Source organism: Calypte anna, chromosome 2, assembly GCF_003957555.1.
Source record: "Calypte anna isolate BGI_N300 chromosome 2, bCalAnn1_v1.p, whole genome shotgun sequence".
Lineage (NCBI taxonomy): Eukaryota > Metazoa > Chordata > Aves > Apodiformes > Trochilidae > Calypte > Calypte anna.
The window spans coordinates 16,909,130-16,926,305 of record NC_044245.1 but is presented as its reverse complement, the minus strand read 5'-3'; the positions used below and the strand labels follow the sequence as shown (position 1 = coordinate 16,926,305).

At 38.5% G+C, this 17,176-nt stretch overlaps 1 protein-coding gene across 1 annotated transcript; it reads left to right on the top strand.

The window, feature by feature from the left end:
* The first annotated feature begins 597 nt into the window (after positions 1-597).
* Positions 598-16,124, top strand: RAB18 (RAB18, member RAS oncogene family). The gene is made up of 7 exons (XM_030445336.1): positions 598-773; positions 3,364-3,419; positions 9,293-9,354; positions 11,311-11,383; positions 13,204-13,322; positions 13,404-13,470; positions 14,864-16,124. The coding sequence occupies exons 1-7, from the start codon at positions 706-708 to the stop codon at positions 15,040-15,042; spliced, it is 624 nt and encodes a 207-aa protein (XP_030301196.1). The 5' UTR covers positions 598-705; the 3' UTR covers positions 15,043-16,124.
* Positions 16,125-17,176: the final 1,052 nt, after the last annotated feature.

The following is a 17,176-nucleotide window of genomic DNA, read 5'->3' as shown; positions in this document are numbered from 1 at the left end:
AGGTTAGCTGATTATATTCTCACTGGAATCAGTTTTAGAAGAACATTTAGAGATTTTTAATGGAGGATGGATCATTCTGCTGGGAGAAGTATAGCGTGACATCCCACCTACCCCACGCTGCCAGGCACAGTGCAGTTTGTCACCAAATGAGACCGGTTTTTTTGGGTGGTGAGTTCCTGACTAGGTGATGGTTCTGCTTCAGCACAGGAAGCTGGCCAACTACCGTTGTTCGTCTCAACCTTTTCCATCCCCTCAGCAATTTTTTCTCTTTTTTCTCTGCCGATCCCCATTCCTGACCCCCCCCCACAAATTATAAACCCAACGAGAGACCCCACGCCCCCTCGAAGACACGGCCTGGCACTGCAACGCGTCTCGCAGCCGGGCTGCGGGCCCCCCACCCTAGACCCCTCACAGACCCACGCAGACGGTGCCGAACCGCATAGAACCGCACCGAACCGAGCGGTGACCCCTTCCCCGCCCCCGCCAAACCACCGCCTGGCACCCCACGCCCGCCCCTCTGCGCATGCGCCGCCAATCAGCTGCTCCCCCCACACACACAGCTGAGGCTCCTCAGGCGCATGCGCCGGGCAGGCCGCGAGGGGGCGCGTGAAAGGGCGGCGGGGCGCGCAGGCGCAGGCGGTGCCGCCGCAGGGTGTGCAGGGAGCGTAGGACGGGGCCGGGGGTCGGGCGGGGATCGCTGGCGGAATGGACGAGGACGTGCTGACTACCCTGAAGATCCTCATCATCGGTGAGAGCGGCGTCGGCAAGTCCAGGTGAGGGGGCTCCCGCCTCCCCCGGCCTCTCCTGTCAGGACTTGAGGCACCGGTCAGGCCCGGCCTAGTCCCCCGCCGCGCCGCGTTGTACAGCCCCACCTCTGCCAAGGCTGCTGCCCGGCCTGGCCGCGGCCTGCCCTGAGGAGGGATAGGCCCCGCGGGGGGAGCTTCCTCGCCTCTGGCCGGCAACCCTTCTGCTGGCGAGGGGCTGCCCCTGCTCGGGGATGACTGCCTCTCCTGCAGTCCTTCCCCCCGCCGGCGGCCCCACGGCAGGGGGGGGAGAGCTGGGATCCGTCTGAGCCAGCTGGAAATCGAAACTGAGCGTAGCTCTGACGGCCTGGCCTAGGGGAGCTGGGCCTCAGTGTGGCCTCTGAAGGAGGGTGGGCTTCTGCATTTCCATAGCATTTGGCGTTAAATGGGGTCCGTAATATGTACACATAGAGTTATGGCTGACCCAGAGCTGGGTATAGGGGGGAAACAGGTGTATACAAGGTAGGCAGTGAAGTAGTTCTACCAGCGTTTCATCTGCTGTCTAATTCTTGAGTATTTTGAGGTTGGTTCCCCTTTTTTTGTAGCTTTTTCCAAGCTACTATTTTTTTGTTTTTTAGTATCGTTCTTAAACTTTGCTTTTTGTTAGTACTGTAGATCTTAAGAAAAGATATGAGATATAAATGCAGGAGGGCATCTGGGAATGTATCACACTGGTCATGTTAAATTTTGTGGGTTTATGGTAGAAATTCTGCTTTTCTACCATGATCCTAACTAATGGATAAGCTGCTAATTAGAAAAAAAAACAACAAATAACAGCCTTATTTGTTAAAAATCTGAGGCACTCGATGAGTTAGCTACTGAACTCATAATCCAGTGGGCCTCTGGTGACAGACATGATCTGAGTAAATTTCTTTTAGTTGAGGTCATCTCTTTTAAATGTGGCCATATGGAAGAATTTTTCCTGAGATTGATAGTGTGCATGGTGTCTTTGTATGCCTACTTATATGCTTATTTCTTTGCATTAGAAAGGTTGTTAAAGAGGCTTTATGTAGAAAAAATGAAATTGTTATGAAATAGCACTATGGTGGTTCCGGTACAGGAACCTAATATTGAATTACTCATGATTTTTTGTCACTTAATCTGTACCTTGACTCAGATGGTCAGATGTTCAACTTGTGTTAGCATGGCATAGCAAGTGGTTGGAGTCCTGACTTTGAACCAAATGCTGTCTTAAAACTGCTTCCTATGAATGTGATGGTGTACTTCAAGAAAATTATATCTGCATATGAAAGAAAGGTGGAAAAAGTAGAGGTTGGCTGGACTTGGCCCTCAGTCTTGTAAACTGATGTTTTTATTCTTGTGGCAGTATGAGGTTTCCATATTTGTTTTGACTGGAAATATTTTTGGTTACAGCCAATAACAGCTGCTCTGAAATAGCATCCTGATACAACTGCCTAAATGTATCAGTAAAAGCCTGGGTGCTATCAAGCTTTTAAAAATAATTGTATTTATTCTTTGGTAAATAAAGCTACCATTTAATTTGGAGTTGGTCTATGTGTAACTTAGGGGTTTTCACCCAGCATTACTGAAGTAAAAGGAATTTTAGTAGTCACTTTTTTGTCAATGCAGTACTGTGTCTAAATGCTAAAAAGGAATTTGTTACTAAACTCATATACAAAAAGAGAAGAAAGGAGAAACAATGGGGGGAAGACCAAAATATAAATAGGGTTTTGTTTTGTTTCTCCAGCCTGGAAATGAATAGAAGCAGTCAGTCATGGCAAGCAGCTGTTTGCCCCATGGTAATATACACTTGCCACAGATGCCTAATACTGATGATTTTAAAAACTGTGTGCTGAGAGTCTTTGTCTCTTGAAAAATCTACTTCGGGCACAAGTGGGGGTGGCACTGTGGGTACTTCTTTGAGGGACCCTACTACTATAGTGTAGTCTGATGGTAAATCTTGGCTATAGTTGTGCTTCTTTTGGTAGCAAACATATCCATCAGGCTAGGGGAAAAAGGTGAGTGTGGAAGTCCTTATATACAAATAAGATACAAACTCTTAAAACAATGGTGAGATAATTCTGCCCTTGAACTTCTGTCTCTATTTCTCATGGGTGTATTCCTTAACTATGCCTAGTTCAAGGAATTATTTCTGGGGTCAAAAGCTGAGTTGGAGTTTTCTTCAAGTTTACAGAAATACTGTGTGAGGCAATATGAAACAAACAAAAAAAAGATCTTACTTTTGTATTGAATTTTGTGTGAAGCAGTCTAGAATAAGAAGTAAAACACTTTGAGAAGCAGGACATGTGACTGTTCAGGCAACTGATTTGACACCTTGTGTGGTACTGTTTTTGGAGAGACATATGTGGAAATAGATACAAAGAAGAGGCCTGGGTTCCTCTAGCAGAGTGTGTCTACTGTTTTATTTTCATGGTCCCTTCCTTGCTTTTCGTAGGAGAGAAATTATGGGAAAATAGGTATTTTTTTTATTTAGCTATGTAATCTTGCTGTTACTTTCAGAGTATGCAATGTGTATTTCTGCAAGCTTCATATATCCTCCAATAACAGTTAAGTCTTATTTTTCTTTCCTCCCTATCAGCCTTCTTCTGAGGTTCACAGATGATACATTTGACCCAGAACTTGCAGCAACAATTGGTAAGTGTGTGCTGATGCTACCTGAGAAAAATTTATGCCAAATTTAGTACAAAATTGTTGTTTGTTCAGACTTGCCCAACCAGTAGTAAAGTTCAGACATGTTTCCATTTAAGGAAAGAATGGGGTGGACACATTCTTAACTTGAAGTGCTCATTGGTGTAGAGCATTCATTGAATGTACTGGCCTGGAGTTGTTCCTTGTATTCAAAAATGTATTCTTGGCTGGAAAAAGAGATGGAAGTGTCACCCTTCACCAAGAAAATGAAAGTCGTAGGCAATGAAAAGCTCTAATGAAACAACCTGCAGTTCACTGTTTGCCAGCATTTCAGGCTAAAATGGAAATGTAAGATCCACTGATTTATCTGTGCAGGATAGCTTATCAATTTGCTTGAATAGCAATATTGCTGGCAAGGACTTGTGTTCTGTTTACTATTATACTTTGTAGCTATCTTAAGACTTAAGACCCTCTTTAGTATTGGATGTTACTCCTGACAGTATTAGAGCATACTGGACACTGTGAGTCTTCTGCTTTTTCTTCGTAGAGATGAAATTACAATGTGGCTGCTTTTCTCTTATGCAGTAATCTGTTTCTTGGCAGCTACACTTCTAAGAAAAATAGAATAGGCCCAAGAATGTAGAGCTGTTGGAAAAAAACGTCATTGCTATGTTGGGATGATAGCTACCAAAGGTGAAGTCAGTTGTCCTGAGGGACAGTAACCCAGAATGCAGGATATAGTATGTAGGTGGTCACTAAAGGGACCAAAGTGAAACTTCTAAATTTGTGATGCAGCTCTGTGCCAAATCGATAACTGAAGTAATGGAAAATAGAGAAGACTTTTCCAGACAATGCATTTAAATTTCTTTTTTTACTTTCTCTGTAGGAGGAGTTCTGGTTAAGGATTTGCATAAAATTCTTAATCTTTGAGTTCAGCCAGCTCTATCTGGTTAAGAAGTCAATAAATTGATCTGTTTTTCATTAGTGTTAGTAAGATACAGGACTGTTGTTTTATGTAAAGCACTGAGCAGTTGAGTGGAGGAACCTAGCCAATTTCTGTTGATTGCTTTGCTTGTAAAAAGTGAACTTGTCCACACTGTCCTACCTGAATTCCTGAGGGAGAACAGGGTAGAAGGAGACAAGAATAGAGCAGACCAGGTGGTGAAGAGCATAGAATCATAGAATTTTCAGGGTTGAAAGGGACCTTTAAGGTCATCCAGTTCCAATCCCCCTGCCATGGGCAGGGACACCTCTCACTAGATCAGGTTGCTGCAATAAGGTCTCCTCAGAGCCTTCTCCTCTCCAGACAGAAGAACCCCAACTCTCTCAGTCTGTCCTCACAGGAGAGGTGCTCCAGCCCTCTGATCATCCCTGTGGCCCTTCTCTGGACATGCTCCAGCAATTATGACAGGCTTGTGTTCTGATCTAAATAGTTTTGGCACTGTATGTACTTAACTATACTTTCCTGATATGTCAACCATGTGGGCGAGAAGTTGGTGCAGAATAGCTACTTTTAACTTGCATGACATTCTGAATACCAATAAAATAGCTCAAAGTCAGTATGTGGTAGGTTTTTTTTTTTATTCTGCTGTTTGTACATAATATTCTTTACCAGTGGTGAAAACTGACGTCAGTGCACTCTTTGAGAAACCAGAGAATTATTTCCTGAAGTAATACTTGCTCTTTTGGATTTGTCAGAATACACAGCTGTATGTGTGGTAGCTAACTATTGGATGTTGGTTAGCAGCAAATCAGAGTTTCGTACTAGAATGAAGGTGATTATTGTCAGGTAAGGGAAGTTTCCAGACACTGAGCAAATGCTGGCCTAGTTTGCCCTAGCTGTTAGTCCTCTCTAGCTGATCTTGTAGAGGTAGTTTTGTGCAATATGGGATCTATGGGTGCTATGGAAGTCCTATAGCACTGTGTGGAGTAAAACATGTGGGAGAGCTTTCCCTTTTTGTTGTTGTTCTTACTTGTTTCCTTTTTTTTTTTTTTTTTTTTAAACAAAACAAACCAACCTACTCAGCTTCTAGGTTCCCATTTTTCTGATTAACATATTGCTAAGAAGCAACATGCCAACTTTAAATTCAGGGCAGGATTTGTTGGTCACATAGCTAGAGTACTTGGAGTGAGTTCTCAGAGGTAACTGCTTTCTGCTGCATGGAGAGACCCTAGATGCCAAATTCAGATACTCAAAAGATGCTGAAGTGCCAAAACACTTTGTGAATTTTGACCTGCTTTTCTTTTTGTGCTGGCCAAACACTATTTCATTTTGAATTTGTGGATGGAAGAGGTTTTTAAATAATTTGAAGGCTTTCCTGTTGAGATTGTAGAGCATAACACTTTTCCAAAATTAATAGTTGGCTATGTATAGTGTCATCTACTTACTGAGTGTTGAACTGATGAAAGTAACTTTTTATTTGAATTAGAAAGTGGAGAGAGAACATACCTTCTGTTTAAAAAAGCCAAAATGACAAAAACAACTGCACACAAACCCACAGCCCTGGAGGAAGCCTTGGCTGCAGAATAACTGGTCCCTTGCAATGACCTGTTGACACATCCCTTCCCTTATCTTTGTAGCTTGCACAAGCCAGTTGGGTGGAATTTAAATGAAACCCTAAACTGCTGTTTTGTAAGGGAGGTTTTAATTTTGTAGAAGTCCTGAGGCATTCTCAAAAAATAGGCTGCCTTGGTCAAATACTGCAACTTCTGTAGCTTTCATTTGGGTTAAATATGTTTTATTCAGTCTAGGAGATCATCTGTCTTCCTCGTGTTCTCTTGAGGCTGACTTGTTCACTGGGCTTCATCAACAGGAATCAGACTATATATACCCCAGTATTTTCTGTTTTCCTTGCTGCTGGTGCTTGTCTTTACTTGCTTGTTCTTGATACAAGAGATTCTAGGGAAGTGTTGCATGCTGTCCTTATTTCAGAAGTAATGCATCACATGGATCTGGTGTGTCTCAACTTTTTAGCCTTCCTTGCACTTGGAGTCCTGCAACTCTAACCTGTCCAAGTTGTAATTTACTTAAAACAGAAATGATACACTGAAGCTGATTTAGCATTATGTGTAAATACAGCATGGCATACTGACCTAAATGGGAGGGCAGTATGAAGGTGACAGAGCTTTTCCTTGCAAACTGCAAGTCCACAGTATGTTAGTGTATGGCTGAGGTGGTAGGTATCAATGCTCAGCAGCACAGTCTAGTTTTGGAGTATTGTCTTGTTTCTGGCTGCCTTCCAAGGCATAGTAGAAAGCACTCTCAGGCTGCTTTTGTCAAGGATAGAAACATCACTTGCAATCTTAGAACTGACACCTGTCAAACAAATATGTCTGTATTTCACTGAATTGTTTAGGGAACATAAGTATCCTGTTTGTTCAATTTAACAAGATTTTCTTGAGCCCTGTATTTATTTCTACTTGTCCTCTTTTTTGGTAGATTAATAATTAACAATCTACTTACTGTAAAAATTTTTGTCAACTGGATTTTTTATGTGTTGAGACCCTTGGTTTACTAGAATTACATTTGCCATATCTTGATGACTTCAAATAATATGTTTTGGTGTCCTATTATTTCATGTTTTTACTTTTCAGTAGTAAGTCTAACACATAGGATTTATTTGCTGTTTTAGTTTCTTAATTTATTTGCATTGTCCATGCAGAATTTAAAGCATTATCTTTTAAGCAAAGCTAACCCAAGGTTTGTATACACTTTCCATTAAATAAAAATTGCAGCACTGTAGGCAGAAGATACTGTATCTGTTCACTAGGAGAAGTATACTGTCTTCAAAATAGGCCTAATACACTTGTCCTGAGGGAAAGAGGTTTTCCTTCTTGAAACTCCTGTAACATACTTTGTTATGCTAAGTATTTGATAGACTTATATCTACAGTTGTAAGTTTGGTGTCAGACAAATGGGTAAACTTGTAATATCTACAGTTACAAGCTTTGATGTCAGATGAATGGGTAAAAGAATGTGCTGTGAGCTGTTGAATATCCTGGCTGAGGAATGGTGATTTTTACAGTTTAGGGAAATAAATATGCAATTACAGTGGAAGAAGAGATTCTCTCTAAACGTTACTGCTGAGTGCTGAAAGTTGGCAGTACAGGATGTTCTTTCGGATCAGTTTGACTCAACTTGCTAGCATAGCAGTCTTCTGTGAATGAGGTAAAGTTCTAAGAACTGGTGTATAAAATAAAGTTAATGGTGACTATTCTTTTTTGTGAATGTAACTCTAGAAGAGCATACCATCCTTGTATGTTGTGTGGAGCATTATATTACTACTAAATTAGGGACTGAGAGTTTTAGTTCCTGGAAAAATGGAGTCCTATTCAGTTACTGCAAAATTTAAGATACTTTGGCAAAATTTTGCTTGAAATAAAGAGTATGGGCTTCTTCAAGTGCACAGTGCAGTCCGAAAGTCACTTGACACTTCAGTGAGTATAGTGAGTTGAAGACATGAAAGTGGAATAAACCTCATGTAATTTTTATTTTTTTAAAAATTTTTTAAACCGTAGTTGCAGTGAAGCTGTAGATCTGCTTTCAATGAACAATTTCTTAAGCATCCTATATACCCCTTTGTGACTTTTTAAGTTGAACACATTTTGGCAGCTGTTGGTACTTGTTTGTAATCTGCATGGCCTTGGGAATATACCTGCACCACACTTACTATGAAGCCCTATTAAAACATTGTGTTTGTATAGTTAAAATGAAAATTTTATTTTTGTAGCAAGTACAACGACTACCATTTTAAATCAAAGTAGAAAATGTTTGCTGTTACACCTGGAAATTGTTCATATGAAGGTGGTGACAGGCTGCCTACTATGTTTCAGCGCTGCTGCCTGGTGGGAAGCAGGAGTCACAGAATGGTTTAAACATACTTCCAGTTACTTCCTCTTGGTAACCTGAGGATTAAGTTACAGAAAAATGGATCATAACAGTGCCCAATCTCTCAGATCAGTGTGTGTTGCTATAACCTTCAGATTTCCACAGTCATTAACATCTTGTCCTTGGATTGAGTTTTGTGCAGCTTTTTCTTGGTTCAGTGACAGGCTGCTAGTTCCAGTGTATTTAAGAGAAAGTAGGGAAGAACTTTCAGATGCTGAGGTAGATGAGTGTTACCAATAGCAGAGCTGTTACCATGTTGTGGTTTGGGTGGTTATTTTTTTGTGTGGTTTGTTTTTTGGGTTTTTTTGTGGGTTTGGTTTTTTTTTTTTTTTTTTTTTTTTTGGTGGGTTTTTTTTTCTTCGTCCCTCCAGTATTGGCAAGTTCCTCATGTTGAAATCTCTGACCTTTGTGTTCAAATTATCCAAAGAGTGTTTAATATGCTTGTTAGACAAATTACGGTCAACTAACATTGTTTCTCACAGCACAGTGATCATCTAGTAGATGAGTCTCTGTCTTTATCAGTTTACCTCTACATAAGTACTGTGATGTGACTTGGTCACATTGTTTTAGATAGGGAAACAGAGCAAATAGCTACCAAAATACAGCTTCCTTTATTTTCAAAGTATGTTCTTCAAGACCACAAACATACTCAAGGAAAGTACATATATGAGTAATGAATAGAAAGTTAATCTGTTTGAATTATAAGCTTGAAGATTTGTCTTGGAATATGTGATTTAATACAGGAAGTGTAGTATCGTCCTTGCTACCATAAAGTGTTTTCAGTCAATGGCTTAAAAGGTCCTCTAGGCTTTTGCAAAAGCCTTTCATAAACAAAAGCTTCAGTTTTGAGCAAGGTTCATAAGTAGGTAATGAAACTTAGTCTTCCTGCTTCTCCCAATTTGTTTTCTGAATTTGTTTTCTATTTACTTTAATTGCTCTTTAAAAATAGCTGTAATAGGTTTGAACAACTAAAATATTTTTCTTCCTCTAGGTGTGGACTTCAAGGTGAAAACTATCTCAGTTGATGGAAACAAAGCTAAATTGGCAATATGGGTAAGCCTCTAAGTTCTTAACATTTGCTTTGATTTAGGAATAGTGATGGCTTCTATAATGTCCAGTTTGTATAGAATCTTAATATGGAGGTGGTTTGGAGAAATGGGAAGTTATTACTGATCCATTCAGAAAATGGGGTGAACTGTGGGGCAGCTGAATAGGGAAATTGTGTTGCCTGTGAGCTGCTTCTGCAGCACTCATTTTGGGTCTGGTAGGATTAGAAATAGAGAAAAGGTGGAATAAAATTATGCTAATTCAGTCAGAGTTTAAAACTGTGAATGTGGTAATTTTTAGTTGTTTGTTTGTTTTAAATGCATAATTAATTGCTAACTTCTAAGGAGTCAGCCCTCACTAATCTGAGACTCCCCTGTATATATCATTCTTGTCTGTACTTAAGAGGCTTTAAAAGAGTGCATTTAACCTAGATGTTCTAGGCAAAATTTAGTAGTGTATCAACCAATTAAGAATTAGTCTGGCATGCCCAATTTAAGATAAAATGTTACCCCTCAAAACTATTTTTAGCCTACAAACTTAGTAGCCCTGATAGGAAGACTTTCAGAGGCTTGAGGCCAATGTTATTTGCAACAGATGCAGCTGGAAGAGGGTGAGGCAGAAGCAGTGTTTATAATAGTCTTTGAGTGTTCAACATCTACTCTAATTAAAAGTAGAACTTCTGAATTCATGGCAAATAAAGAAAAAAAAAACTTTCTTTTTTTTTTAAAGCATACTCTGTTCTACATACCACTCTCCACACTTAATGTGTCTTGAAGCTCCTTTTGAATATACAGACCTAGTTGTGACCTCTTGTAGCAAGCAAGAATGAAACCTTGTTTCTCATACATGCAAAATATGTCTTTTACTTCCTTGGGCAGTAGTAATAGAACATGAAATATATAATTGCAACAGTTCTGTTGCTTGAAGGACTTTTCATACCTTGACTAACAAACAGGACATGTGTCTTATTGTGGCAGTAGTAATAATTTCTAAAATAAATTGGTTTGACAAGGAAAATAACTGTTGCGGCTTGACAGACAAATAAGACTTGAGGGAAAAACAGACTAGTGGCAATGATGAGTGGTCATGGAATAGAAAATATTATATAGGACTGTCCTAGGGTTTATCTTCTTTCGTATTGTTAAATGTGAGGAAATAATTCTGGGGTAGAATGGAAAATGAAAACTTGTAGAGGTGTATCATGACACAAAACCAGGTTGGGATGTGTTGTATTATCTGAGTGTCTTTTAGAATGTTGGAAGTACAGTTTGGTGGTGCAGATTCTTTGGTAGTGAACCATTTTTGAATCTACAGTGTTTCATATGCTACTTCTAACCTGAGGTAACTAGGATGAAGTTATTTAAATCTTCCATGCATGAGGTCTGTAGTAAGTGTACTCTAGAGCTTAATTTCTGATAATAAAACAGCATTGTAGTATTGGATTTTTTTTCAGAGTTGTTGATGCTTTAAATTTGAAGATGTAAATTCAACTTTGCTTAAAACCAGAAAAAACTGACTTATTTATTCTTCTGCTCTGTTGTAGCATGATAAATGCATTTTCTGTGGCACTGAATCATATTTAGTTGTACCAAGGTGATTAAAGTGAGGGAACTAGTTTTTTTGCATCGTTTTTGAGCTTCTTACAAAATCTTAATATTGTAGCTGTGCTGCTTTTTTGCTGGCTGTAGCTGTACTACCTGCAGAACAAATGTTCTCAAAGAAATGGCTTACTGCTAAATATTTAATTTATTTACCACACCTAACAGTTCAAAATTGTCTCCCAGGACAAACTATATAAAATTGCTGATATGCAGGGAAAAACAGGGAAGGTTATGAACTCAGTTTATCTGGTAGATGCATATACTCTGAATCTTATTTTGTGTGTTAGAAGCAGGACAACTGAGAGTTGAACTAGATCATGCTCAAATTGTAAATAATGGAACTTTCTGAATGGCTTTTCAGGATACTGCAGGTCAGGAGCGGTTCAGAACATTAACACCCAGTTACTACAGAGGTGCACAAGGTGTTATCCTAGGTAAGAATAGCTTGCATAAGTTTGTGGTTTTATTACAGTAACAACCACGGTTTGTGGTTTTATTGCATCAAACTCGTGTAACCTTTCCATAAAGTCTAATTTCTATTAACAGTCATTACATCTGTATTGAACAACTCAAACATGGAAAGATCTTTAATTTGATGTTTGACCTTTAATTTTGATATTTGATTTTTGCCTGAGATTAAAAGCTACTGCTATTTGAAGGGGTAGCTTGGAGTTGTCCCTGTGCTGCCAGGAGTTTTTATTTTTTTGCTATTGTTTTTTGATTGTGCTTACTAAGACCATAAGCAAAAAAAAAAAAAGATATTTTTCTCTTCTCCTCAGTGTATTCTTTCTGTATCAGTATGTGTAGAGCTGGGGTTTTTTTTTTCATTTATTTGTGTGTGTTTCTTTTTTCTTTCCCATTTCTTTTTCCTAATGAAAGTAGTATAAACACTGTGGAGTCTGCCTGTGATTTTTGCTATTTGTGTCTCCATACTGATGGGGTGTTACACAGTCAGAATTGCTTAGAAAAGACTCTCTGAGAACTTAAAGTATCAATCTGTGTAGAAGAATCCCAGGCCAAAGCCCATAATTGCAGCTTCACAGTGCAAGTTTCCTGCTTTCTTTTCTGTATGGGAACTTGTGAAGCAGACACTGAGCTCTGCAGTTCTGTATCTCCATTGCTAGAAGTGAAGGGCCAGCTAAAGTAAGATCAGGGAAGCAAATTTAAATTTCTTTGAAGTTGCATCTGACTTGAGTGATTCTTAGTAGTTTATTGTATCCAGTTAAATTATTTAACTTGGAATAACCTTTGTCATGTGACTTCCTGGTAGGTTTTGTTCTGTGTGCACTGTTGCCCAAGTCTGAGTTGCATAATCCTCCTGATAGAGGAAGGTGCTGTCAGGGCATGTCTTGTCAAGTCACTTTGTTGCTAATGCCAAACCTGCCACTTACTGTTATTGAAAGCTGCAGAAGTAGGCAAGTACTGTTTGGAAGTTAGAAAGATCTGCTGTTCAGATTTGCTCTCTAATTTTTTTGAGTAATTTTCTCTTGGCTATTTCTTTGTTAAGTAGCTTCCTGAAAATAAGGTTATTAATGCATGCCAAGCTATAGATTTGATTGAGAGCAACTGTGTATGCCAGTCTGGAAATGGGATGTGAGAATGAAGGAAAGAATATTTTCAGAACTTGAAATGGCAGTCACTGCATAGTGGATGTCAGGTTCAACAAGGTCTGCTTTTTGTCTGCCCTTTCTGCTGCTAACATGGCTTGTTACTTCTATCCCACACAAACCCTAAATAGTTTGAAACACTAAAATGATGAAAATTCACTATTTAACCAGTGCTTTTGAGTATTTGGTGGTCAGTTCTCTTCTTTAGCTAAACCAGTAGCCTAAGTGCAGTGTTATACAAGTCTTAATTATCACTAATTAACTCAGTGCAGACAGTAATGCTAGGCTCTTTGCATATCATTTGTATGGTGATGCTAATAGTTGTGTTACATTAGGGATCTGCAAGTGTAGAATTCTTTAGAGAATGAAAGTGTCTACTCTGTAAGCTGGGATGTCTCAGTGTAAGTTGTTCTGGGAGCAGTAGACAACTGCATCTTAAGAGTTGCTCTGCATGAGTATGATTGGTGATTTGAACTGAAGGATATTTAACTTTTTTTCCAATTATTGTCTTCTGTAGTAATTAAATTTGGATTCTTGGTAGTTCTTCACTTTTATTTTTGAAAAAGCCATAGGTTTTGTTCCTTTTGGAATATAAGCTGTATTTCTTCAACAAAATCAGTGGTAGTAATATTGCTAATGTCTTTCAGTTTATGATGTCACAAGAAGAGATACTTTTGTCAAGCTGGATAACTGGTTAAATGAACTGGAAACATACTGCACAAGGAATGACATAGTGAAAATGCTAGTTGGAAACAAGATTGATAAGGTAAAATTAATTCAACTGCAGTAAGTAATCTGTTGGTGTGTTATTGTTAATAATGCATATTAATGCTGTATCTTATTACAGGAAAACCGTGAAGTTGACAGAAATGAAGGTCTCAAATTTGCAAGGAAGCATTCCATGTTGTTCATAGGTATGTTACAGGTGTTTGCAGAGACCTTACTTCATTTTGTCACATAATGGAAAGCACTGCTTCTGTAGGTCTGATAGTCTTCATATGTACAGTCCAATTACTATGTGTCTCAGCTCCAGCAGGTACAAAGATGAGGTATTCTCATCTTTTTAAACATTGTCCTTGAATATGTGTTGGTATGTAATCTTAACTGTAGATGAGTATACTAAAGTGTCCAAGAATTAAGGGTGGAATGCAGACTCTACTGTAGTCTGACAAAGCTTGTTTTATGTTTGAGGTTTTGTCTTAATCTCTTTTCCAAGCCTACTTGCTATATTAATGACAGAACCAGTATGAAAGAGAGAAAACTGGTGCTAGTGGCCAGTTTTCAGCATAGCAAAAGAAGTCTGTATTGGAACGGGGATGTAAAAATAGGTAGGAATATAACTTATAAATGGTGGGTAGGATTGAGTCATGACATAATTATGACTGGAGCAAATATCTTGGTCTCATCCTGCTGCAAGATGAGGCTTGTAGGCAAAGCCTTGTGGGTGCTGAAGTGAATGTTTATGCATAGGTTTGTATGCTTAATTTGAGGATCAGCAGTCATTACTTTATAGGATTACTCCAGTAGCAAAGCAATTTATTGATGTTTCTAGTACTTGTGTTCCTGTCTCTGACTAATGACATTTCTTTGTCTAGTCCTTTGAATTTCTTTTTGGCTCCAGTGTCAGATGTGCAAATAGAAGTTAAGAGTTAAGGCACAGTCTGTTAAGAGCATGGAACATGAAGAGAAGCATGAAAATTAAACCTTTGTGCTACATATGATAACTTTTTGAATGGCTGTGTAGAACAGGGAAAGCTGTAGTGGAGTGGACCATTTCAGATGGTATCTGTTCCTCTCACACCCTGTGAGCAAACTTCTTGGTCTTAGCCAAAGCAAGGCTCTTGAGTGAAATAGCCTATAATTCTTGCTGCAGGAGAAATGAGATCCCTTAATGCTTTTTATTCTATTAGATGTATCATGGAGGCTGACCCAAAATCCTAGTCTGGATCCTTGTTTTGTATTTTGTGGTGGTATTGCAGCTCTGACTAATGTACAGAAGCACAACCAGGTTCATCAGACATCTTTAAGTCAGGAGAAACCTTTCTATAGTAAATTAAAGCTAAGATGTAGCTGTCTAGATATATTCTAGTACCATTCAACTTGGAAGCTCTTCTGTTAAGATTCTTTTGAGATGCTGCTTTGTTGTGACAAAAATCGATATGCCTGCTAATTTTGGTACTGCTGTGTAATTACAGAGTGCATTATGGAATTTGTAAGTTTGAGTAGTAGTTGAGACTGAATTGAAAGAGAAATACTAAAGTTACTGCAAGCTGTGCTAATGCTTGATCTCTTGTGTCCGTTTTTCAGAGGCGAGTGCAAAAACGTGTGATGGTGTACAGTGTGCCTTTGAAGAGCTTGTTGAAAAAATCATTCAGACTCCTGGACTGTGGGAGAGTGAGAGCCAAAATAGAGGTGTCAAGTTATCAAGCAAGGAAGAAGGATATGGAGGAGGAGGAGCTTGTGGTGGATATTGTTCTATGTTATAAACTTTGGGAAGCTTATTCTTTAAATATTTAAACAGCTAGTGACATTTTTCTGTACATAAATTCATTAAATGCTATTTTTAGGGACCTTGCAGTTTGCACATATTTGTTTTGTATCATGGCAGTGAACACCTGTAGGAAAAATGTTCTGCAGCTTTCCCAGTTTGCAAATGTTATGGTAAGCATGCCCAGTTTGCAATCTTCAGGTTTTTATAAGCAGCATAAATAATGTGCAATAATGAATGCACTAAAAAAGTTTGACTGTATACATACATCCTGTAACTATTCTAAACAAATTCATCTAACAAACACATCACTGCATTGTCTGCTCTGTCTTATTTTAAAATACTCTTGAAGTTATGGAACTATATAGTGTGCACAGATCTTGAAAACCATGTGAGCTGTAAATGTTACATTTCATTTCTTCTAGTAAATGCTTTTTTATGGCATTAAAAACAGCAAGATTATACACTTCTTGGACAAATCTGCTAAATTTTTCACTTTCAGCAGAGCTGTCTGAAATACAAATTGGCACAGGCCATAGTTGGTATCAGCACTTTCTTATAGAGATGCTTTGAAAGCTTCCTTTGCAAAGCTGGGGGACGCCTTTTCTTTTTAATTGTCACTTCAGTTGATGGCTTAACTGGAGTTTTAATCCTGTTATATTTATATACTAAATTTATGGTACTCTTGTACTCTTTAAGTTTTTATGATGCAGCCTGCTCTAGTCTTGCTGTAGACAGTTTTCGTTTTTGGCAAGGGGTCTGAATGACATCTTTATTCTTTGATTGTCAGTCAATTTGCCACACTTCAGTACAGATGCCTGGTTTTCCTAAATGTTTGTAATATAACTATCTCAAACTGTAGCTCACTGTGGCTGTGAAGTTCTCTATCATGTCTGGTTTTGCAGCTACTTGTTCAGAAATAAAACTTCCTGTCACAGACACTAAATGGGAAGCTATAGGGCTTCTTGATCTCTGTATGGAAAAATACTATTGCAATGAGTATTCACTTGAATTTAATGTATCAAAGCCAATGGTTTGTTTCAGAAGACTTGTATAGACTAATAAATTTTTTCCACAATATTCAGCTTTTCTAACCTCTTCCTATTGTAGAGTTGTTTATTTTCTAGCATATACAGTTTAAATAAGGTCACTTCTTAAAGATATGATTTCTGGTTTGTGAAGGAGAAGACAGGGGTGCTATGTTGTGGGTTTGTTTTTTTATTTTTTAAGTAATCACAAATTTAGTGCAATCAGTAACTGAACTATCAGGCTTTTTTTTTTTTGTAAAAATAGTGATGACAGTACATTTTGTGTAAATGTCAACATACATGATCTGTATTTTGCAGCAGGTCTTGGCTGCTTCTGTTTAAATACACTTTATTCTTCACATATGAACTTTGTTTTCTATTCTGTTTTACACTTTCTGGAAAACAAAACAAAATTTGGTAACTTAACCATGCTAATTTTAGTCAGATATTGTATCTATACTGTTGTTAATGTAGTAGGATAACTTAAATTTGTTAATGTAATTGATGTTAAATACACATACATATTGTATTAAAATGTTAGATTTGTATTTCTGTTTCATGCAGAGTATGTGGGCTGGGAGAATCTTGTTTGCTAGCATTGAGGTGAAAAGATTTTTGTGCCTTTTGTAAGCTAGCAGTAGAAGAAACTTGTTAGGACCATTAAGACTCTGAATCAAACAATTATTTTAGTATTATTTCAGTAATATGGGGCAAGTATTGTAATGCTGTAATGCTGCTTGTAATTTATTTCCATACCTGTTTTCCCCCTAGTCTGGGTGAATCCCTGTGTTGAGAAGAAGCTTGCTTTTCAGTTTCTCACAAAAGGTCCTTTTGTCACAGGACCTGAATTCATCTTTTATTCTGCCTTTGCCAGATCTGACAGTTCATGTCAAAGGGGTGAACTGCAGGGTACTCTGAATAGAGGGTATTGTTCTGCAGAAGAATCTAGTCACTTGCTCTTCCCTGCAAAAGTTTTCTGAGGAGAGAGCAGTATTCTGAAAGCATATTTGGTGAATTTGGGAGTAGTTAGCTTTAAAAATTATTTTTATTAAAAGCAGGTGTTTTCTAATTGACTTGCAACTAGCTCTTCTGTTTTCCTCTTTT

Coding starts and splice junctions, on each gene's coding strand:
- RAB18 (XM_030445336.1), top strand. CDS start 706: ATGGACGAGGACGTGCTGACTACCCTGAAGATCCTCATCATCGGTGAG. Junction 774..3,363: donor AGCGGCGTCGGCAAGTCCAG/GTGAGGGGGCTC, acceptor CCTCCCTATCAG/CCTTCTTCTGAGGTTCACAG. Junction 13,471..14,863: donor GCATTCCATGTTGTTCATAG/GTATGTTACAGG, acceptor TCCGTTTTTCAG/AGGCGAGTGCAAAAACGTGT.